A 23611-nucleotide genomic window follows, 5' to 3' on the forward strand; every position below is an offset into this window, starting at 1 on the left:
GCCAGGGACCCTGACAAGCCGCGACTTGAGCTGTGCCCGAGAGCCTGGGTTGGCTGGAGAGCGGTATAGAGGAGGAGGGAGGGCAATCCAGGAAAGGGGGTGGGGTGGGGAGGGAGGTGAGAGGAAGAGCACGAGCAAAGGCACGAAGGAAGAATGAGTCTGCGGCGCATTGAGAATGGCATGGAGACTTCACTGATTGGAGCCGGGAGTTCTTGCACGGGGATGGGGGCAGCTATGATTGGATAGCTAAAGTGGGGCCAGATTTGGAGGGCTTTGAATGCCCGACCGAGGAGCACTCAACCCAGCTCCTGCCTTGCGATTTCCGTTCAAGACTGAATGACCTAAAGGGTGGTTAATTCCAACGGGTGTTCTTCTTTGGGGGCTTCTGAAAAGTCAGCTTATGCTCTTACCTGCTTCAGTTCTCTTCCTTTACCCAAGGAGAAAGTAATCCTCACTTGCCGAGGGGAGGGAGGATAATGTTGATTGATTTCACTTTACTTGCTTGGAGGATGCAAAAAAAAAAAAAAAAAAATCCCATTTCCACGCCAAATGTTAAATTTGGTTTCTCCTCCTCCTCCTCACGCAAGTTCTCTTTCTCTCGCCAGCACCTCCCCCACGTTTTCCTGCTCTCCTCCACCAGCTCGGCCAGTCCCCTCCTCGGCCCCGGCGGCGCACGTTCCGGGCCCCGCTGGCCCGCGCCCGCCCTCCGCGCCCGTGCGGCCCCCTCCCGGCCCCCCGCGCCCGCGCGCGTATCCCGCACACCCTGGTCCACGCCCCCCCCGCGGCCGAGCGGTAGGTGTTTTGCCTTCTGCGCCGGGCCGCAGTGCGGCTGCGCGCACTGGGCTGCCTCCGGGGCTGGCAGGGCAGCGGTGGCCGCGGCGGCGGCGGCGGCGTGGGGAGTGGCGTGGAGCCGAGCCTGGGGCTGCAGCAGCGCGGGGCCCCCGGAGTAGAAAGCCCCGGGGGCAAGAAAGGAAAGCCAGGCCGCCAGGTCCCTGAGCAACCGTTCTCCTTGGATTTGGGGGAGCCCTGCCCCCCCACCTCGTGTTCAGACGCCCCCTCCTCACCCCCCCCCCCAAGCCCCGGCCGCTGACGGGAGGAGGCGGCGGCGGCGGCGGGGGGCTGAGGGGCGCCGCCATGCCTCTCCCGCGGTGAAGCGCCCCGGCCGTAAGGAGCCGCTCGGTCTCCCCGGTGATGTCCCCCAGGCGGCAGGCGAAAGCGACTCACTCGAGCCCTGGGGTAAAGGCCTAGCTTATCCAGCTTCCTTCCTCCTCCTCCTCGTCCTCGTCCTCCTCCTCCTCTTCCCCTCCCCCCTCCTCCTCTCCCCCTTCGTCCTCCCCTCCCCGTCTCTTCCCTCACCCTTCCCCGCGCCCCCATCTTCCCTCCCTCCCTCCCCCCCCCCTCCAGCAGCGATGGCAGAGGAACAACAACAGCCGCCACCACAGCAGCCTGATGCCCATCAGCAGCCTCCCCCCAGCGCCCCCAACTCGGGGGTGGCTTTGCCAGCCCTTGTGCCCGGGCTGCCAGGGACAGAGGCCAGCGCGCTGCAACACAGGATCAAGAACTCCATCTGGTAAGAGGATCCTCCATCGCTGGGGTAAAAAAGCCCAGGCACATTTCTGCTGCAAACCGGGTGGGGGGCGGCGGGCAAGGGAGCCGAGGAGGAGGCTGATGCATTCATTGAATGGGGGTCTCCACAAAGTCGGGTGCATATTCATAGGACCTTTGGAGGTGTGGGGACTTTGCATCAGCCCCTGGGCTCCGGAGCCAAAAAATGCTTTTACCCCCTCCTCAATTTCGAGTGCAGATAAACAAGTCATTTATGTTTTTCACTTATGTGTTAGAGGAATACGGGTTGAAATTAAGTCATGGTGCATGATGGTAGCATGAATTTGGGACTGAGGAATGCAAAATGTGTTTACTCCTTTTTGCAGTCATACTGGGAGGAAGAAGTGTATTGTGAATTTTCACCGAACAGACATTGTGCGTAAGAATATTAATATGCAGCACAAAACCTAATGTGTCTCTTCCTTTCACTTGGTTTAGCTGCTGTTTCTGGATGTTTTTGCCTTCTTTATTCTGAGCTTAAAATTCTCTTCCAGGGATCTTAATCTTTGCATTGATTGTGAAGAAAGGGTTTCTTCAGTATGAGATATTTTAAGGTGGTAGTTTACACTGCAAAGTGATTTTCTAATTTAAAAGGATGTGTTTAATTTAAAATAAATGTGTTGCCATTTCGTGTGTCTTTTTTTAGAAACCATGGATGAAATATCCTTTGCTTTTCCTATACTTTCTTGTATGAGAATTTCCAATATTTCAACATTAGATGAAACTCTGAAAGACTGGTAGCAGTCTTTTAATAATTAAATACACTGACTTAAGTCTGTCCTCTGTTAGAGCCATTGCAAATATTCTTTGAACATGAACTTGCATTATTTTTGTAGGGCTCTTCATTAACTGACATGTTTTAAAAAGTGTAGTGCTATTTTAAAATGGAAAGCATTATTTGGAGTTTAGTCTAAGAGACTGCTTTTAATAGAAGTTTAAAAATAGAATTAAATGTGGTGTTTAAAAAAGCTCTGATTTTAAAAATGAGACCTTGCATGTTCATCATTGAATATGATTACTGAAATATCAAAACTCCTTACTTTTTTTATATTGCAACTTCAGAAGTATCATAAAACAACTGACATTGCAGTACAATATTTACACGTTTAAAAATAGTGACAATTTTTGAATACAAAATTAAAGTTGGTTATATAGTAATTTCATTATTTTCTTGGCATACATCCATATTGTCATGATGATAATATGAAGTAGGTCAGTGCAGGCTTTAATAGTTTTATACTACACAGTAGTTGGCAGCTGAGTATCTTGCTTTCAGTTTTAATTTTAAAATGAAGTTTAAATATTTTAAAGGAGAATTTTTTAGGGTTAACAATAGTCCTGCTGTGGCAATTTGAATAGGTCAGATAAATAGGATTGCCTTGTGTGTGTGCGTGTGAGAGAGAGAGAGAGAGAGAGAGAGAGAGAAGGCTTTATTCTTCGATGAATGCCCTCACCCCCTTTTAAAGCTGTAATTTAAAGGAAGAGATGCTTAATCTCCTTACCATCAAGGTTTCCAGAAACCAGGTTTTTTTTCCCCCCATTAACTTGATGTAACTAGTGTCTCTGAAATGTGAATTGAGCACTTTGGTTTTTACATTCAGGTAAGGGACATCCAAGTTAAAGGACTAAAATCTTTTAAGAAAGACAAATTTTGAAAGTTGAATTAGTAAGTATATGTTTTAATTTATTATGAGAACAATAGGGGAAAGGAACCTTCACCTTATATTTTTAAAATATGATTAAGTTGTATAGGCAGTGGACTGAAGTGTTTGAATGATAATGATAGTGGAGTGGTGCTCTTTTTGGTAAATCATGTGATTTAATTATTCTTTAATTGATAATTTATATTTACACATCCATTACAACTTAACTGCGCCGATTTTAATGTAAGAAAAACTTCTGAAGTACAGTGTGCTTCAGTTTTTGGTACTTGCTCTGAAAAGAAAAACTGACAACAAACACCTTAATCCCCAAATGTACAATTTTATAGCTTCATTTTAAAATTGTACTGGCACACTTAGTAGCATTTAATTTTCAGCTTTAGAAATCCTATTTGCAAAACTTATTTCCTTATATTTAAAACTTTAGAATAAACAACGTCTGTGGATCATAAACGTTAGTGGCTCTATGTAATATATAGACTCATAGCCACTGCTCCACAAGACTGGATTTATGTTATTCATCAAGTGACTATATAAAATACATTAGAAAGTGAAAGCTTCACCACAATCTCTTCCTAAGAAATAGTGTGTGTATGCGTATAAAATTAAAATGACTTTTAATAGGTAAGATTGCAGTTCTTTAGGTATCTCATTTCACAATTTTTTGAAGCAATAATATCTTTTTACCAATTATTTTATCACTTGATAATGTTCTGAAAGATTATCAGTTTTATAGTACATCCTGTATCAACCTGTGGTATCATTACTAATGAGAATTTAAAATTGCATTAAACAGAAATGTGGCATTTAATAATTATCAAAAGGGTTTTGCATTTAGGTTGATCATAGTTTCTAAATTATTGGACTTGCAGGTCACAAACAAGTCTGAACTTGTCCTCCTATTTTACAAATATACAGTATGTGATGTAGGCCTTTAGCTGGATAATGAATTATTTATTATCTCAGTTCATAATTAATCTATTCTGTTTATTAAACTAAATTACTGTTAGATAAAAGTATGTCCGTGGTTATTTCAAGCATTAAAAATGAGTCTTTGGAAAAAATACTAAGTATTCAGAGTTGAAATCATGTTACTTAATGATTAACATCAGAAACCAGATTTCTTAAGAATTGGAAATATAATGTATTTTTAAGATAGTTCTACAAAATAAAGTTACTAACTTGATAACTTGATAGTCTTGTAGTATTTGTGTAATATATTTACGGGTATCTTCAGCTTAAGTCCAATGTAACGAGCCTGTACCTTTCTTGATCTTCCGTATTCCCACTCCATAGACAGAGGTCCAGATCACTTACACAACTCACTTGAAAGGAGATTGATTTGCAGAGGTGTGTTTTAATACTGAATATGCTATAACATAGTATTTATATTTTGTAAGTAATAGAAAATAATAGAATTCTAATATAAACTTTTCATTAAAAAAGGAAAGCTAATAACTCATGCATTTTTTTCTAAATAAAAACTCATACTGGCAACCTAAAACAAAGCCACAATCTAACCTCACTGCAAACTTCTTTAACTTACATTGCACCCCTCTTTGGTTACCTAAAAAAAGAATACTGAAGCACGTTTTTCCTTCCTCTTATCTCCCAGTGTCTTCACAGTTTAAAAAAAAAGAATGTTTGTATTTAATTTAGACCAAAAGACTTTAAGTGCTTTTCTTTTCCTTTTTAAAGCAGTTTTTCCTGAAACCCTGATAGAGTAAAATTACTGTGGAAAAATTGCATTTGAAATCGCTCTGCCTGTTTGTGATTAGTTATGTTTAAGAATAATCATACCTGCATGGTTGGGAGTGATTAGCATATTTGGAATTAGACTGTCACATAGACAACAAACATTTACCTATAAATTCAAAAGAAATCATGATGTTTCATTGTAGAAAATGTTCTAATACTGTATTTACTCAACAAACAAATTCAGGGATTCTTAAAAGAATTCATTATTATCAGTTATTATTTTTATTTATATAACTATTTGCAAGTAAGACCTTAAAAACCATTTTTTAGAAACAGTTCTATATGATGTGTCATTATTCTACACACTTTATGGAAAGAGATAAATTGAGTGACAGGGAAGCTATAGGGTTCCTCTGATTCATTGTCAGATCCTGGGAGCAGGGCTGTGGCTATAGTTCCTTGTCTTTATTTAATCCTGTAAGTCACACAGAGGTCTGAATCTGGTACATTTTAGATTTAGAATTTAAACCCAAATTGAGCAATTTTGTTTTACTCCCTTATTTCTTAGTTGCAGCGAGCAAAGTATGGCGATCCATACGTTTTTCTTATTAGCGCCATATTTGTTCTGATTTCTGTCCCCTGTCATAGAACTCAGTAGTTCAGTTTTGTCCTTGGTTCTGGGACAGGCAATTTTTAGCTCTAAGAAATAGTTACTGTTTCTTCAACTTCAGTGGGGAACATTTGCTATAAAGCTCATGACTTTAGAGTTTACTTTAACCATAAGCCCAGGATTTTCATTTTGCTTTAAAATTAGAGACTGACTAGTACATCAGCTGGCTTTTAAATATTTTGATTAGTTGTTTGACATGTCACCTACCCTGAGTTCAGCCTATCTTCCATACCAAGCACACCAAAGACTTAGGGTCCTTATAGCTTGTCTGTATTGAGGCCAGCTGTGATGGTGCATCCTAGCACTAAGTGTTTCTGATTCCAGAAAGAAGGCAATTCCTTGTTCTCCTCTATGATCAGAAACTGATGAAATTGTCTTCCCTATTGCTCAGAAAGGCAAGTTAAGCAGTTTCAAACCCCTCAACTTTATGGCCTCGTTTAACTTAGGTACTGATTATGTGTGTGTATAAATAATTGACCAGTTTGCTCTCCCCATTGGGAGGTGTCTTGAATGATGTAATGTGCAGAACTGATTTGGTTTCTGTGTCACTATTAGTTTTTGGTATTATTGGGGGAAATGAACTTCACAGTGGTAGGAAAGGCAGAAGTGTCTTGTTTGTTATGAAAGATGCTTTGAATAAAAACTTACGTCAAATCACTTTTTATATTAGAAAAATGTTACACACTAAAACTGTACAAATGAAAATGAGCATTGTCGTTCACTCAAATTTGAACACTTTAAGCAAGAACAGTGTTTAAGTACTCACCTGAGCACCTGCTGTATACAAAGTACTATTCTAGAGACTGGCATTTGAGGAATGCCCATTCACATGTAATATTAACCTAAGCAAAAATGTGCAATAAAACCTCTCTTTCATTCAGTTAGAGGACCAGGGAATGTGGTGACAAGTGCCAAAGCATGGGAAAAGTAGACCCCTTCGTTTCCTTGTCTACAAAATGAAAGATTTATGCTAGATGACCCTGCAAGTTCCTTTAGCTTAAATTTCTATAGCTCTGTTACTAAATTAATATTGACAGCAATAATAAAGCAGACCATAAGTACAGTGAAAGACTAACATTTAATTAATCAGCAATCAGCAGAACATTTTCAATGGATGGATTGTTAGGTTTTGTCGGTGTTTCCTTGGGTGCTAGCCCAGGAGAACTACCTGAAGGTGTAATTCACTTATTGTTACCTTGTGCAAGAGTTCTGTTACCTGAGATTCAGTCTGCAAATATTTATTGAGCATGTATTACATTTAATGTATTCTAAGAGCTGTTGTTGATTATGCAAAAATATGTGAGACTATGTAGTACTCCCTGTTGTTGGGGAGTTTACTAGTTGCTAGTTGAGAGATTGCACTAGGGGTGTTATTTGTGTGATTGTTTTGTTTATGAAGAGGTGCTCAATACTTAAGAGCATGTCACATAGGAACTTTTCTCCCGTAGTAATAATATAATATTTTAAAGCAGTAGAGAGTGTTATATTGTAAATTTGGTTATGTAAACAAGAAAGGTGTGTATTCTTTTCAGAAAATTGAGTGTTGAGTTGAGCTTCACAACTTTATTCATCAAGGGTAGACATTTTAATTTGTAGTTGTGACAGAGTGTTCTTTATAAGTATTATAAAGAATGAGACAGTAAGATACTCTATCTCTGACCAAACTAGACCACTTTGTCAAGTGCCTCCTTTTCCACTGTCTCTCTGCATGCGTTTGGTCTTTTTAGTTGCTTTCTCTTCTGCTTCCTTGAGGTTCTAAAAGTTCAGGTTAAAGAAGAGTAACATGGACCAATAAGAGGAAGACTCTTGCTGCCCTGGGCGGGATAATAAACAAGGAACAACAAGCTCTGAAGCCTTAATGCACTTGATTGCTGACTATGAGATTAAGGTAGTTAACGCTTAACCTTAACCCACATGAATAAAAACTTTAAAACATGATTTAATTTTTCTTTCTTGAGACGTTTACTTTTTTCTGTATCATGGACTGTATACTTCCTAGTCATAAGAGGAAATAGAAAACAATGAGGTTTGGTTAATTATGCACAATACCTCTATCAGGCATCTATTACAGGAGCTCCTATATATATTACAAGAATGTGTGGGAGGTGAGGTTTTGTATCTCAGAACAAACTGCAAACATACAGGTGTATTCCTTGCTATTTGTACCCTATTTGGTTTCTTAATTTGAAGAGTGAGAGGTCGGAGTGACAGGTTCCAAATCTGTTATGTTTTGGAATTTGGGGAAGCAAGAGTACATATGGTGGGAAATACCATCTCCCCCAAATAGCTTTATCTTAAAAAAAAAAAAAAAATTCCTGAACCTGTTTGTGGTGGTCTGGGTTTGGATAGGAAGGGTTCAGATAGCAAAGGATACCTTTACACTCATTTCGACACAGGATTCAAATGGACTTGAACTTGCATGCCACAAGTCTGATTAATGAGTGATGCCTACCAAGGGCATGGGAATAGGAAGTGATGGTACATATGCTGTATATTTACCTCCCCTTTTCTTTCTGAAATCCGTGATTTTTAGAATTTGAGCTGCGTTATAGGTAAAGCATCAGAACTATTGGTTATCTTGGAGGATGATTCCCTAGAGCTTTGGGGTTGCCATCTGTGATTCCTAATTTTAAGATACAAACCAAGCATGTAGAGCACTTGGGTTTGTGTTTTTCATTCTTTTCTTGTGTTTTTATTTTTCTGTGGCTTTCCTGTTTTGATGATCTTTTGCTGCTAAGTAGCTTCAAGATGGGAACAGCGGATTAGTGTATTAAGTGGCTACTTCAGTTTGTATTATCCATAACCCTTTTTCTTTGCTTTCATTATCTTGTTTCTCTGCTTATGCCTGTGCTGGTCTTTTTACCTGCTACCTTAAAAACCCTTCTCTTTTTTCTGTTGATGTAAGTGTCTAACTTTAAGATCCAACTCATGTGCTACTGCTTCCATGAAACTTCTCCCAACTCCTAAGGAACAATGATCTAAGGTGTATTAATTAGTTTTTTTCAGTAATTTAGACTGGCCTTACCTGAGATGAATCCATTTTAGTGAATTTTTAACTGAATTTAAATGAAACATTCTCATTTTCCAATATGTAAGGTTTATAGGAATTCAGAGACCGAATATACCTGAAACAAAGCAATCACTGCATAATAAGTAGTTTACAGTATGACAGTAAAATATTATTTGTATATGGGAGAGCCAAGAACTTGCCATTGTTTTTGCAGTATACATGAAATTTTTAAAATGTAATTGGATAAGAGTGTCACTTCAGTGATATCTTGCTTGGAGCAAAGTTGGTGCTTCTGGGAGGTTGGGAAATATATTTGAACAAGATGCTTCAGTTAATGTAAGTGAATCATTTCCCTAATTTGATTGCATTCATTAGATTTATTAATTGCATTTGTGTATAAGCAATCTATGATCAAAAAATTAACTGTCAAATTACTAAATGCATGATCCCTTTTTCTGCAGTAGAAGATATTAGCAAGCTTTGTTTGGGCAAATTCTGTACATACAAGTTCCAAAGAAGTGAGAAGGTCAACAACTAATCCTGCATTTATGGAATCAAGTGGTCAAAGAAAACTGAATTCAGTGCACATTTATTTTAATGTCTACTACATACAGGCATAGGAAGATTAAAAAGCAATATGATACTAGCTCTACCTTACATTCACCCTCTGTGTGTAGTTGTATGCAACATAATTGAATTTAACAAAAGTAAGATTTTGTTACATGCAGTGATGGTGTAATCAATGGTATAAACAAATACAGAATTAGATGAGAGAAAGATTCAGTGAGGACATAATAGTTTTATTGGCAAAATTCAGGATCATGGCCTAAGCAAAAAATCAAGGGATGGGCTATTGATCCAGATACATTTAACAGTTTGCTTACTGGGAGATCTTTATTCCCACTATCAGGAATTAGACTCAGAATTGTTGATGACAGTAAGCCTTGCCAGTAATGAGACTAATTAGAGGAAAATAGCTTAGGACAAAGTTTGGTTGACTGAGGAGTGGGGTTTTCACCAATCACAATCCTCTCATCTAAATTTTAATGCACAGAGGTGGAAGCAATAATATAAAGTAATAATAGAGAAGAAAAGGATGAGGTTGGGTGGAGCTGGGGCAGGGGACCAGAACTGCTCCAATAGCAGTCTTGGCAGGGGACTGGGTACCCTGAATTGACTCAGTGAATGATGCCACTTCATGAAGAGGATTAGAATATTTAATGTGGGGGTCCCTCATGTATCTCATTCAGCCCATATCTTGGCATCTATATCTCTGTACTTTTCTATTATTGGAGGCAGTTTGCTTTCCCCGTTGGATTCATCTGTGTCCATATATTTAGGGAATTTAACACATACCCCTTTTCTGTCAGCATCATCAAATTGTTCTTTTCCATAGGCTGCTTTTCCTGTGGCTTTATACATGCTTAGGACTTGCTTAAATCAGCAGCAAACAACCTTGGAGGTTTTTCAGTAAAACAAACAGTTGATCCCTCAAAGACCTAAAGAGCTCATTCATAGTCGTAAGAAAAACGTCATTAGGTAAGTGAATGAAGAATGTGGATACTCATTTTATAGGAAGAATAGCATAAACTATTAACAAATATGCAAGAATCTTTACTCTCGTTGATAATAATTATAACAGAAAAGTACCGTTTTTCTGACCACTAAGAAAAGGTTTAAGAAATATAGTAATTATTGCTAGCTAATCTTACCCCTGGTGGTTTTACTATTTTCCTTATCTCTTTCCCTCCCTCCAGTCCCTCACATCTTATCCTGTAGTATGGTATGTAAGCCCACTCATATTTTTGGTAGAATAAGTTTGAACATATATTTTTAAAGTGTTAACTATGTCTGCACTTAGGTGGTGGAACAATGTATGGTTTTTCCCTCTGCTTTGTTATATTCTCCAATTTTTTTTAAATGAGCAAGTATTATTTTTAGTTTGGAAAAATAGCCATAAAAGTAAAATAATGCCCATTGTCTATCCTGCTGCTCTTCCCTTTAGGCTGCCGTCTGTCCTTCAGATCTTTTCTCTCTCTTACCCATTTCAACTCTTGCAGTCTGGCTTCCTGCTCTTCTTGCCAACTCAGTGGGCTTTTCTGAGACTCTGTTTTTCATTTTGTAACTTTTCTTCTGATTATTAAGATTCCTTCGCACTTTGGAAATTCTCATTCATTCCTTTTTGAGAGTCACCTTTGTATCAGCTGCTCTGCCAGGCATTGGGGATTCCATGGGCAAGGATGTAGGATCTCTGTTTTCGGGACCTTACCTCTGATTAATGTTTTATCTGTTCTGCTGCTTTCCTCTAGATGCTCTTTAATTGTGCATATCCAAACACTTACTTCTCAGCCATCCATTCTTTTTCTCTTTTTATATCTTTGCTAAAGTCATGAAATAGATAGGCTCACCAGACAGCTCTAACCACATCTACTCATTCATTCACCAGAGTACAGGTTGCCACCATTGTCACGTTAAACTTGGCATTTTCACACTAACCCTTCTTCTGTGCCATGATGCCTTGCCACCTCAATTTGCTTTCCTTTCCAATTATTCTAATTCTTTTGGTAGTAGATACCAGTGTTCCTTCATTCTATAAGGCTAGCAGTATTGGCTTCATATTTGATTTTTCTCTCTCATCCCTTGCCCAATATTTTAACATGTTGCCAAGTTCGCCTTGTCACTTAAGTTTCTCCCTATCTTCCTATTTCTACTGCCAGGACCATAGCTAAGTGCTTTACTATCTCATTCCTGGATTATTACAGCAGCAAAATAGCTGTTCTCTGCTCCTGGCCTTTCCCCCTGTTGTATGCTGCTGCCAAAATCAGTCTCTAAAACATCCTTTTTTATGTATCTAAAGCCTACAGTAATTTCCTCTTGCCCCCCGTACCGTGATTGAATATTTGTCAGGTTTCAAAGGCCTTTGTAACCTAGTCCTGAACAGTACATCCAGCCCTACTTCTTGCTGTTCACAAGCATTCAACTCCACTTCAGTGCAGCAGGCACTTCACTGTCTGACTTATATTTTGTGGTCCTGCTTTCACTCCTGCTTTGTATCTTTTCTAAAATCTCCACTCCCCTGTCTCCAAATCCTGCTTAATCACGTTTTAACTATTTTGAAGTCATAGCACAAGTTATTGTACTGTAAAACATTCTTTAGCTACCCTAGTCCATATTTGTTTTTTCTTGACCTCATGTTGTATATTGAGGTCTGTACAATTAAGCACTTTATCACTCTTAATTTTTTTCCTGTGCTGTTTCAATAAACAACAAGTTCTTTGAAGCTAGGGGCAACATCTTTTGCATCTTTTTATTTCTCATGTAGCAGTAGGTACTACTGAATACCATTTTTGTTTACTATATTCTTAGAGGTAATTTATTTTTTTCTACATATTAATGTTTCTGTATTTTATATATTTAATGAGGTAATTTCCTCCCCAAACAAGTTATTAAACTCATGCTGCATTTTACATAATAGAGGACTTATAGCAGTTGTTTTTTTTTAAATTATATTGGCGAAACTGAAGTAATCATGTGTTTCGAGTTTCAGTTTTACTAGTCAAATGTCTTTTACTGTATTTAGATTAAAAAATGATGTATATCCCAAGTGAGAGCCGTTGTGTCCCTCATTTTAAAAATACTGAGCAGATGACTACTACATAGTTCTGTAACCTTTCATGAATGAGTATACAGTAGTAGAGTTGACCCTTGAACAACGTGGGTTTGAACTGGGAGGGTCCACATTTATGTGGAATTTTTTCAGTAGATACATGCTATGGTACTACACCATCCGCGGTTGGTTGAAGCCGCAGATGCAGAACCACAGATACTTAGGGTAACTGTAAAATTATACTCAGAAATTTGACTGCACAGGAGTGGGCACCCCGTCCTCCGCATTGTTCAAAGGTCAGTTGTATTTAGTTAGGGTTTTCTGGACTGATCAGCTGTGTCCCAGCTTAGTTCCCAAGTGATAAACTTGGAATTTTGAAGATTCTCTTAACATTGAGCTGGAGATAGCTTCTTTTAAGTTTGGTCCTGGTGGAAGGTTTGACCTACTTATTTTGGGAGCCAAGATCCAAGGCTAAGGTAACTTGTTGAGTCATGACTGAAGCCTGAAGACAGCAAAGGAAACCTGTGAGTGAGGGCAAGTAACGGAGGGAGGTGGATTTACCTGGGAAGTAAGGAGAGAATGACTAAAATAGGAAAATAATTCTGAGGGCCTGAAGTATTTCAGATTCATAAAACAGGCTAGTCTGCTGGGCCTGTTTCTCTCACATAGAGACTTTTTGTTTATTTGGCGTGCTAGATATTCTTTCAGAGAGATACAGCAACTAGTTTATCTTTAAAAGACTTTTTAAGCTTTAAAATTGTATTTATACGATGCTACTTGGTTTGTTAGAGCAGTGGTTGTCAAATGGGGGTCATACTAGCATCACCTGGGAGCTTGTTAGAGCTGTAAATCTGGGGACTCTACCTCAGATTTACTGTAACAGAAACTGGGGGTGTGACCAGCAGTCTTTGTTTTAGTAGCCTTTCAAGTGGTTCTGATAGATACTGAGGTTAGAGAACCACTGGCTTAAAGGAGATATCTTCTAATAAAATATTAAGCCTAAGTCTTCTCTGTGGCAGAGCTTTAGTATTCTCAATTCTTGAGTACCCCAGGTAGAGTTAGTAACTCCTTTATTTTAATTTTCATAGTATTTGAATATAATTCTGCTATAACATCATTTACACTGTGCTGTAAAAGATTTCCAGTAAGTTGAAATATTTAGTTTCAGTAATTGTACATGAATAAAAATTAAACAGATAGTGCATAGTCATCATTGCACTCATCCCTGGTCAACAGTTTAAAGACAGGCAGACAGGCACACAATACCAGTGACCACATGTGCAAGAAAGTATGGGATGTATAACCCAGGAGTCAACAAGGTTTTTCTTCAAAGGGCCAGATAGTAAATATTTTTGGCTTTGTAGGACATAGAGTCTCTGTTGCAACTACTTTACTCTGCCATTGTATTAGGAAATTAGCCATCAGTAACATATTAGTGAATGGAGATGGCCAAATTTGTTCCACTGCTGGCAGGATTTGGCCCTTGGGCAGTATTTTGTGGACCCCTGTATACCATTGCTACCTGGGAGAAGTATGCAAAGAATATAGATAACTGTTCTCAATCTTCACTATCTTACATTGACAAAGAATGGATGTTAGTCACCTGCTTGATATTAATTGTCTTGTAATTCTCCCTTGGGTAAAACCAGGATTATATGCAAAGCATATTAGAATACAAATGAGAGTTATATTTCAGCAGTAGTCGTAACTCAGCTCCCAATGAGGATAATAAAGTATACTGACTTTTGATTTCTGGTCCAACACATAAAGAGCTTGAAAGTCTTCACTCTTGTCACAACAAGAATAAAAGGAGGAGAAAAGTAACCATTCTGAAATACAGCCAGAGCTCTCTGTTCTCTTTAAGGAGGCCTGCCTCAAGGGAAACTGTTTTACCAGAGCCTAACCAACTGGGGCTTTACCAAAGCCTAATTGACCTGAGGGAAAGAAAATACCCAACTCCAGTCCCCTCTAGTCTTCTGTGTGGGGGAAGGGAAATACCCAACTCAGGCTCACTAAAAGACCTGAGACCTAACCATAGGACAGTAGAATGCTCCTCACCCCCCACCCCCAATTTTACCACATCAGTAGGGCTTCTGTATAATAATGGGATTACAGCTAAAACAGCTATAAGCCTCAGACCTTGCTTAATAAGTACCTTTTTATAGGTACTCTCAAAGACAACATGGGAGACGAAAACAAGGAAGTTAGAGAAAATGTTAGTTTCACACACCACAGCAATGGCAAACAATTGACACAGCCCAGCTCCTAGACAGATGAACATAACACCTCGCAGTAAGGAGCTATCTATCTATCTCAGTTCCTTTTACCCAACATCATGTCTGTCTTTCAGCAAAAAATTACAAGGCATGCTAAAAGGAAAACACAATCTGAAGAGGTAAACCAAGCATCAGAACCAGACTCAGATATGACACAGATTTTGGAATTATCAGACTGAATTTAAAATCACTAGATTAATATGCTAAGGGCTCTAATGGAAAAAGTGGACAACATGCAAGAACAGATGGGTAATGTAAGCAGAGAGATGGAAACTCTAAGAAAGAACCAAAAGGAAATGCTAATAATCAAAAATACTATAACAGAAATGGAGAATGTCTTTGATGGGTCCATCAGTAGACTGGACATGACTCAGGAAAGAATCAGTATGAAGTATGAAGATATGTCAATAGAAACTTCCAAAACTAAAATACAGGGAGGAAGAAAGAATGAAAAAGATGGAACAGAATATCCAAGACTGTGAGATGATTACAGAAAATGTAACATGCGTAATTGGAATACCAGAAGAAGAAAGAAAGAGAGGAACAGAAAAAATATTTGAAGTTTAATGACAGACAGCATACCACAGATCTAGGAAGCTCAGAGAATACCAAGCAGGATAAATAAAAAATATCTACACCTAGGCATATTATGTTCAAACTGCAGAAGATTAAAGGCAAAGAGGAAATCTTGAAAGAACTCAGAGGGAAATAACCCCCTTACCTACAGAGGAACAAGGGTAAGAATTACAATAAGACTTCTCTTCAGAAACCAAGTAAGCAAGCAAGCAACTAAGAGAGTAAAGTAAAATATTTAGCATTGAAAGAAGGAAACCACCAACCAGTGAAATTATCCTTCAGAAGTGAAGGAGAGTGCTTCCCTGGTGGCAAAGTGGTTAAGAATCTGCCAGCCAATGCAGGGGACACAGGTTCGAGCCCTGGTACGGGAAGATCCCACATGCCACGGAGCAACTAAGCTCATGCGCCACAACTACTGAGCCTGCGCCCTAGAGCCTGTGTGTCACAACTACTGAGCCCGTGTGCCACAACTACTAAAGCCCACTGCCTAGAGCCTGTGCTCCGTAACAAGAGAAGCCACCGCAATGAGATGCCCACGCACCACAACGAAGAGTAGCCTCTGCTCGCCGCTGTTAGAGAAAGCCTGTGCACAGCAACGAAAACCCAACACAGCCAAAAATAAATAAATTAAAAAATAATAATAATAAAAAACATGTATAAAAAAAAAGTGAAGGAGAAATAAAGGCTTTCTCAGACCAACAAAAATTGAGAGAATTCGTTATCAGTAGACCTGCTTTGAAAGAAATGTTAAAAGAAGTTCTTCAAAGAGAAGGAAACTGATATAGACCAGACACTCAGGTCTGCATAAAGATAGAAAGAGTGAGAAGGAATAAATGAAGATCAAATAAAATCTTTTATTTTTCTTTAATTGATTTAATGGCTAACAGTTTGTTCAAAATAATGCGTTTGGTAATTATAGCTATGGATAAGTGAAATGAATGACAGTAATATAAGGGACTGAAAGAAGGAATTGGGAATACTCTTTTTTTTTTAAAGACATTTATTTATTTATTTATTTATTTAGGGCTCTGTTGGGTCTTCATTTCTGTGTGAGGGCTTTCTCTAGTTGCGGCAAGCGGGGGCCACTCTTCATCGCGGTGCGCGGGCCTCTCACTATCGCGGCCTCTCTTGTTGCAGAGCACAGGCTCCAGACGTGCAGGCTCAGTAGTTGTGGCTTATGGGCCTAGTTGCTCCGCGGCATGTGGGATCTTCCCAGACCAGGGCTCGAACCCGTGTCCCCTGCATTAGCAGGCAGATTCTCACCCACTGCGCCACCAGGGAAGCCCTGGGAATACTCTTAAAAGGTACTTGCACTAACTGTTAAGTGGTATAGTGTTACCTGAAAGTGAACTTCCCTGGTGGCACAGTGGTTAAGAATCCCCCTGCCAATGCAGGGGACACGGGTTCGAGCCCTGGTCCGGGAAGATCCCACATGCCTCAGAGCAACTAAGCCCGTGTGCCACAACTACTGAAGCCTGCACACCTGGAGCCCGTGCTCCGCAGCAAGAGAAGCCACCACAGTGAGAAGCCTGCACGCTGCAACGAAGAGTAGTCCCCACTCGCAGCCACTAGAGAAAGACCGGGCGCATCAACGAAATCCCAACGCAGCCATAGATAGATAGATAGATAGATAGATGGATGGGTAGAAAAAAAGTGAACTTAGAGCAGTCATAAAAGTATCCTAGGGTAACCAGTAAAAAGATTTAAAAAGGAAGTATAATTGACATGCAAAGAGAGTAGAGAAAATAGAATCATATAAAATGCATTTGAAAAGGAAGTATAATTGACATGCTAAGAGAGTAGAGAAAATAGAATCATATAAAATGCTCAAATAAAACAAAAGAAGGCAGAAGGTGGAGAAGACCAAAAAAAAAAAAAAAGGCAATGAATAGTAAATAGTTACAAATATGGTACATATTAATCCAGCTGTATCAATAATCACTTTAAATGTGAATGTTCTAAATACACCAATTAAAAGACAGAGGCTGTCAGAGTAGATTAAAAAACCAGCCCCAACTATATGTTGTCTACAAGTATTATGGTTCTTACGCTTTGGTACATTTAGTAACCAATTACTTGTAACATAGCTCTGGAATATGTTGTAACTGAATTTGAGAACCTTTGCTATAAAAGTTGCAAGCAAATGGTGAGCAGTTTAAATGGTAAAGAGCTCAAGGGAGAGTGGCCGTGTTTTGTGCCCAGTTTTGTCTATAAACTATTTAATATCCATTTAAAATTAATTTTACAAGTAATTATTGAGCATTTCTTATGTAGATTCTGATTTTTTTAACAGCTTTAATGAGATAATTTGCATACCATTAAATTCACCTGTTCTAAGTGTACAATTCAGGGGTTTTAGTGTATTTACAGAGTTGTGCAGTCATCACCATGATCTAATTTTAGAATGCTTTAATTTTTTTTAAGCAATTGAGAAATTAATTATATTGACTAGAAGTGGAAAGGTTATTTGTCTAATTGTAATTCTGCAGGGTCAAAGGCAGTAGGAGCATTTGAGGTAGTGTTTTTGCTTTACCTGTTGATGAGACTTAACAATAGTACATGGGTTTCTAGAAACTCAAGAGATGAAGTTGCATTTGGCTCTGCTCTTTTTCCCTGCAGTCTTTGCTTGTCTTTATCCTCTGTGGACCAGTCTTTCATTACTTTAGATATGCTAAAAAGCTTTCTTCTATTTAGGTGCTTTCTGCTAAAAAAATTTTTTCTAAGTATTGCCTTGAGCTTCATCATAACTGGTTAAATACTTGTGTGAGTCTTACTATGGCACACATTATTTTAAGACATTTCTACTTTATGTATTTGTAATTATAAAGCACAATATGTCAGCTGTTACTTTTTTCTTTAACATGTTTTTGAACCAGTGAGGTAATTGTACTGTCCTAAATTAATTTTCTCTTTAAGATGGTTAGAAATTTTCTCTGCCAAGCATAAAAATTTACAAAATAGAGTAACTTTTATTTTTAAAATCTTACATATTTAACAGTTTTAAAGTGAAAGTAATCAGAATCACAAAGAGGCAGTCCAGTGCAGTGGTATTAAGTCATTATAAGATATTCTGAAATTAGTTGCCTTGGTTTGCCACTCAAGTCACATAACCTTTTTTTTTTTTTTTTTTTATACTTTATTTATTTTATTTATTTATTTATTTATGACTGTGTTGGGTCTCTTAGTTTTCGTGTGAAGGCTTTCTCTAGTTGCGGCAAGTGGGGGCCACTCTTCATCGCGGTGCGGGGGCCGCTCTTCATCGCGGTGCGCGGGCCTTTTCACTATCGCGGCCCCTCCCGTTGCAGGGCACAGGCTCCAGACGCGCAGGCTCAGTAGTTGTGGCTCACGGGCCCAGTTGCTCCGTGGCATGTGGGATCTTCCCAGACCAGGGCTCGAACCCGTGTCCCCTGCATTGGCAGGCAGATTCTCAGCCACTGCGCCACCAGGGAAGCCCCCACATAACCTTTTGAAGTTGTTTCCTTTATCAGTAAAATGGAAACAGTAATAGTGTTTACCTGGTAAGATTGTAGTGAAGATTAAATGAGATAATTCATGTAAAACACTGAGTACAGAATCTGGCCCATGATAAGTACTCAGTAAATGTTGGCTACTATTTTTTAACCACAGTAAAATTCAGAGAACTTTTTCACTTTAACACACAATCTGTTTACACAGAGAATTCAGATTACTTCCTGATTCTAATTACTGAATTACTGTACTGTGATAGAAGGAACCATATTTGAAGGAAGTTTTCCAGTCTGAGGGAACAGCAAATGCAAAAGTCATGAGAAGGCCTCCCCACGGAGGCCAAGCGATGAGAGTGCATCAGAGTGTACAAGTGAAGTCGGAGATAGAGGGGCAGATTTGTTTAGGGCCTTGCAGGTCTAGTAAGCACTAAGACTTAGGCTTTCTTTCTGAGTGAGATGGGAGCCACTGGAAGGCTCTGACCAGAGGAGTGACATTATCCTACTGATGTTTTAAAACGCTCACTGGTCCACGCTTTCCCAACCCTAATACCCCCTCGGTAAATTTCTGCTTATCATTCAGAGCTCAACTCATATAACTCCAAAAGGAAAGAATCTTTCCTGAATATTTAAGGTAAGTCAGGTCCATTACTCTCCTCCTAGGTTCTAGTTCTTGTTACCATGCATTACAATTGTAGTAAAATAGTTGAATAACTTCATAGTCTCCTCCGTTAGAATATTAGCACCATAAAGACAGGGATTGTATCTCTCAAAGATATTTCCCCAGTGCAGTGAATGCATGCATGTATACAGGAGCTAACTTAATAACTATGTACCAGACTTCTTTTAGACTTCAGTTGGAGGTCTGGTGCAGTTTTCCTGCTATTCCTTCTCCCGCCTTCCACTGTCTACCCCTCATGTCATGTTTTAAATTATAAGTTACTAAGTGTAGAAGTTATAAATAAAAATAGCAAACTTTAGTATTTTTACCGTTAAAAATCTTAAGTTTTCTTGATAAACTATTTTCAGCAGTACAAAAGTACAGCTTATTTTAAATTTCTGTTTGGAGATGGTCTTTTTGAATGTCTAAATTAGTGTTAATATAGGCAGCATTACCAAAAATAAATCATTTTATCAGAATTCAAATAGGTATGTATTATCTCAAGTTGGTGTTTTTTAGCTTGAAGTATGAAACATTTTTCTGAAACTCTCCCACATATTCCTTTTTCCCTCAGTATGGTAGATTTTTCCAGTGTATATATATGTATATTATAGTATGTTTTATTGTGAAGAAGTATTAAGTGCTCTTAATAGAAACTTGTTAAATTTCTTTATAAATTCTCATTGGGGAGGTAGGGGAGGAGGAAAAAAATGACTTTGTGGTGTCACTGCCCCACTTCTTTATTTTTAATATCTGGAAATGATGACATGTCTGATTAGTACAGCCTGAGTGTACTAATCAGTATGAGGGAAACAGTATGAGGGAAAGTCTGGCATATAGACAGCCTATGCACTTAGCTGTGATCCTTAAGACTTAATTCTGGGGGGATGTGATTTCTTTCTTGAAGGGCATTTCCAGGGAATTCAAGATTAACTAAACACATATGTTTTTATGTCTATCTCAATTCTTTAAAAAATCTTTCTGATCACTTTTTTCCCCTTGGAGAGTAATAAAGTTTTTATTCACAATTTCTTGCTTAGGGATTTTTGGAGTTTTTTTTGTTTGTTTTTTTTTAAACACAGAGAATTCCAAAAAAGTTTCTCCTATGTAAAATGGATCTGAACAACCTCCAAACATAAAGAAAGCTCTTTTGTTCTTTGGCTTGTGGTTCACGACACTTACTTCCATCCCAGTGTTGGGTGCCACTTTTCTTGGGGCTGCAGTCTTGGGGTTTTTTTGGTTTTTATTTATTTATTTATTTGTTTGTTTGTTTGTTTTTGGCTGTGTTGGGTCTTCGTTTCTGTGCAAGGGCTTTCTCTAGTTGCGGCGAGCGGGGGCCACTCTTCATCGCGGTGCGCGGGCCTCTCACTGTCGTGGCCTCTCTTGTTGCGGAGCACAGGCTCCAGACGCGCAGGCTCAGTAGTTGTGGCTCACGGGCCTAGTTGCTCTGCGGCATGTGGGATCTTCCCAGACCAGGGCTCGAACCCGTGTCCCCTGCATTAGCAGGCAGATTCTCAACCACTGCACCACCAGGGAAGCCCCTGCAGTCTTGTTTTTATGGTCTTCCTCTCTGGAGGGTTTCACACATTATGTGCTCAACTATTTATAGCTTTTCATTCTATATATCATATATACCATAATGATAAGGAAATCTTTGGTTATGGACTTAAATACTGGTGGGTAATTACATCAGGGTCACACTTTTGTCGTGTGAAAGAGCAGGTCTTAACACAGTGTGTAAGTATTTACAGTTTTCTCTGTATGTTACCTTCTTTCTCCATCTTTGCTTATAGCACATTTAAGTCTGGGTTTTCTTTCTCAATTTCTTTCATCACTGTCTGTCTTTTTTCCTCCAGTTCTGCCTCTGCAGTTGGCATGTAGCATCTGTTTGTCACTCTTCCGAGAGCTGTTCCTTGTTCTCTATCCTTCTCTAGGTGACTTCCCTCAGAATAAGTAACAGTGGATATCTACCCTGTACTTCCTCTTAATCTTTATAGTTAATCATCAGTTTCTCATTTCTTCTAGTCACTTCTTCAGGCAGACTCTCTGTGGCCCCAAAATATTTACATTGGTCTAGTACATTTACTTCTTTAAACTTCTGTTTTATAAATGTGGATCATCTCATCTAAAACAAGACAAGAGATAATTTCCAGTAAATTGTGAAGTGTTTCCTTACAGTGCTCGTATTAGTACAAGGTGTTTATGACAGCTAATTCAGAACCTCCTAGTTTGTCTCCCTCAATTTTTCTCCATCCCCCTTTTTTTCTATTATTTTGTTCTCTCTTATTCTTTTCCTTCCCCCCTCTTCTTTTACTTTTTTTCCTGTCTCTTACCTTTCTCTTCCCATCATAAAAGAAAAAACTTTAGGTAATTTATTAAAATTGTCATTTCTTAAATTTAGAATCTGAGAAGTTGATAGCTTTATATTTTTTTACTCAGGGTATTTCAAAGCCTAATCAGGTTTTTATCCTTTTTTTCTTCTTTTGGCCACGTCTCTCTGCATGCGGGATATTAGTTCCCCCACCAGGGATGGAACCCATGCCCCCTGCAGTGGAAGCACGGAGTCTTAACCACTGGACCACCAGGGAAGTCCATAATCAGGTTTTTAAAGAAAAGATGTGATGAACCTTTGTTATGGAAAATATTAAACAAAATCATTTAATAATGTACTGTAGAGAAGGTGTTAGTCAGCAGGCAAGTTTAACAGAAGGAAGGGCTGTGCTCGGCTGATTGCTTTCTTGCTTTAGTCTCCAGATATAAGGCTACCAAATTCCCACCAGTTGAAGACAGATAGGAATTCAGCTAAAAGGACATTTTGGGATACCTGACTCCTGAAGTGAGATGTGAAGTGTTGTGAATTCTCTAAAATTTCAGCTTATTTGGGTAGACATGCAGCTTGGTCTTGCTTTATTTAAATAATAGAATAAGTTCTCTGTAGTTGTTTAAAATCTTTTTTTTTAAGTAAGTTGGAAGTTGTATTCCAGCATTGGCAATGCAGTATGAAGAATTTAGAGGTTGCTCAGACAATTGCTTTGCTGGATGAAGACAAAGAACTGTGAGGGACTATAAACGAAACCCAGCTAGAGAAATTCAGTTTTATAGGAAATTGTTCTGGGATGTCAGTGCTGTAGCGTGTTTGCTATTTGAGTATATAGCTGCGGTTATATGTGTTTAATCTTTCTAATAATTTAAAGAGATGAATGGGCTTTGGAGTGATCATGGCAGATTAAAGAACAAAACAAAACTGTATATTTTAGACCTGTATAATTTGGCTGTTTTGGATTGCAATTATTCATCCCTTGAGTTCCAAATATAAAACTGTTACATTAAGTAATATTTAATAATATAATTTTGTTTGTTACTGTCATTTATATTTTTTTAAAATTTAGAATCATAATCAAGTTGTTATTTCAACTATAATACAAATACATGATAAAAAGGGCACCACAAATGAGCAGGAGGATTATTTAAGAAATGGTGTTAGTACAATTGCTTAAATTTAAAGCTGCAACTCATAGCAGTCATCAATTCATTACAGATGAATAAATGGTTAAATGAAAAGAAAAAAAAATGGGTCGATTAAAATAAAAGACTAGAACAAAATAGAAATCAGTTTTGGTGTAGTGAAAGATTTTTTTCTGTTAGAAGTAGTAGAAGACATCTCAGAACAAACCAAAAAAAAGAAGAAAGAAAAGATTTTACTACTTAAAATGAAAAACAAAAAACTTAGTAATTTTTTTTACCTCCTAGTCCAAATTAGAAGGCAAATTGAACAGAATAAAATTTAAATGTTTATGCTCCCATTAAAAATGATTGAGGAGAATAAATGAATAAAATATTTTGATAGACTCTTAGTGGGATAAAAAAAAAAGCAATATAGTTGCACAATTTCACACACATAACCAAACATACACACACATGTGCACATACACACACAGCCCTAATCTTAGAAGAGAGAGTGAGAGAAGAACACACCAAAATACTACCTTTCAATAATGTTGGGAGTGGTGATGTGGGTGATTTTCAAAATAATTTATTTTATTTTATTTTTAGTATTTTTGAGCCTCTCTGAAATGCTTACTTACTTTACTTTAAAAAATATTTCTTTTAAAATTGCTTACAGGATCAAGTCTAAACACTTCCTAATTTGTTTCCAGCTTTTCTTCTCTGTCTTACTTTCTCTTACACGGTGTGTCTACCAGGGACTAGCACAATGCTTTTTATAAAATTTTACAGAAATTTTAATGTGAATACCTTCAATTTGTTTGATTTCACAGCATGGCCCACCACATCTTATTTGTATTAGATACTGATGTATCACACATTTAGGTTATATGTCTAGCCCTGGAGGATATCCTTACCTTGCACCCCTTGCCTGATAGG

General features: G+C 38.4%; 2 protein-coding genes across 10 annotated transcripts in view; one reads left to right on the forward strand and one right to left on the reverse strand.

The window, feature by feature from the left end:
• TEX9 (testis expressed 9) overlaps positions 1 to 1300 on the reverse strand; it is a 261325-nt gene extending 260025 nt beyond the window's left edge. For 2 of the 6 annotated variants that reach the window (XM_057542210.1, XM_057542207.1), the window contains exon 1: positions 411 to 494. The gene's annotated coding sequence lies outside the window, so the exon portion shown is untranslated. Of the gene's footprint in view, positions 1 to 410; positions 548 to 1224 lie in introns of those variants that run through there. The other 4 variants (XM_057542208.1, XM_057542209.1, XM_057542212.1 and 1 more) reach the window with 4 other exon arrangements.
• RFX7 (regulatory factor X7) overlaps positions 477 to 23611 on the forward strand; it is a 160932-nt gene continuing 137797 nt past the window's right edge. Inside the window, exons 1-2 of one of the 4 annotated variants that reach the window (XM_057542199.1) lie at positions 477 to 792; positions 1405 to 1570. In XM_057542199.1, the coding sequence (XP_057398182.1) occupies positions 477 to 792; positions 1405 to 1570 (482 nt within the window). Of the gene's footprint in view, positions 1237 to 1404; positions 1571 to 23611 lie in introns of all 4 variants that reach the window. The other 3 variants (XM_057542200.1, XM_057542202.1, XM_057542201.1) reach the window with 3 other exon arrangements.

This window comes from Balaenoptera acutorostrata, chromosome 3 (genome assembly GCF_949987535.1).
Source record: "Balaenoptera acutorostrata chromosome 3, mBalAcu1.1, whole genome shotgun sequence".
Taxonomy (NCBI): Eukaryota; Metazoa; Chordata; class Mammalia; order Artiodactyla; family Balaenopteridae; genus Balaenoptera; species Balaenoptera acutorostrata.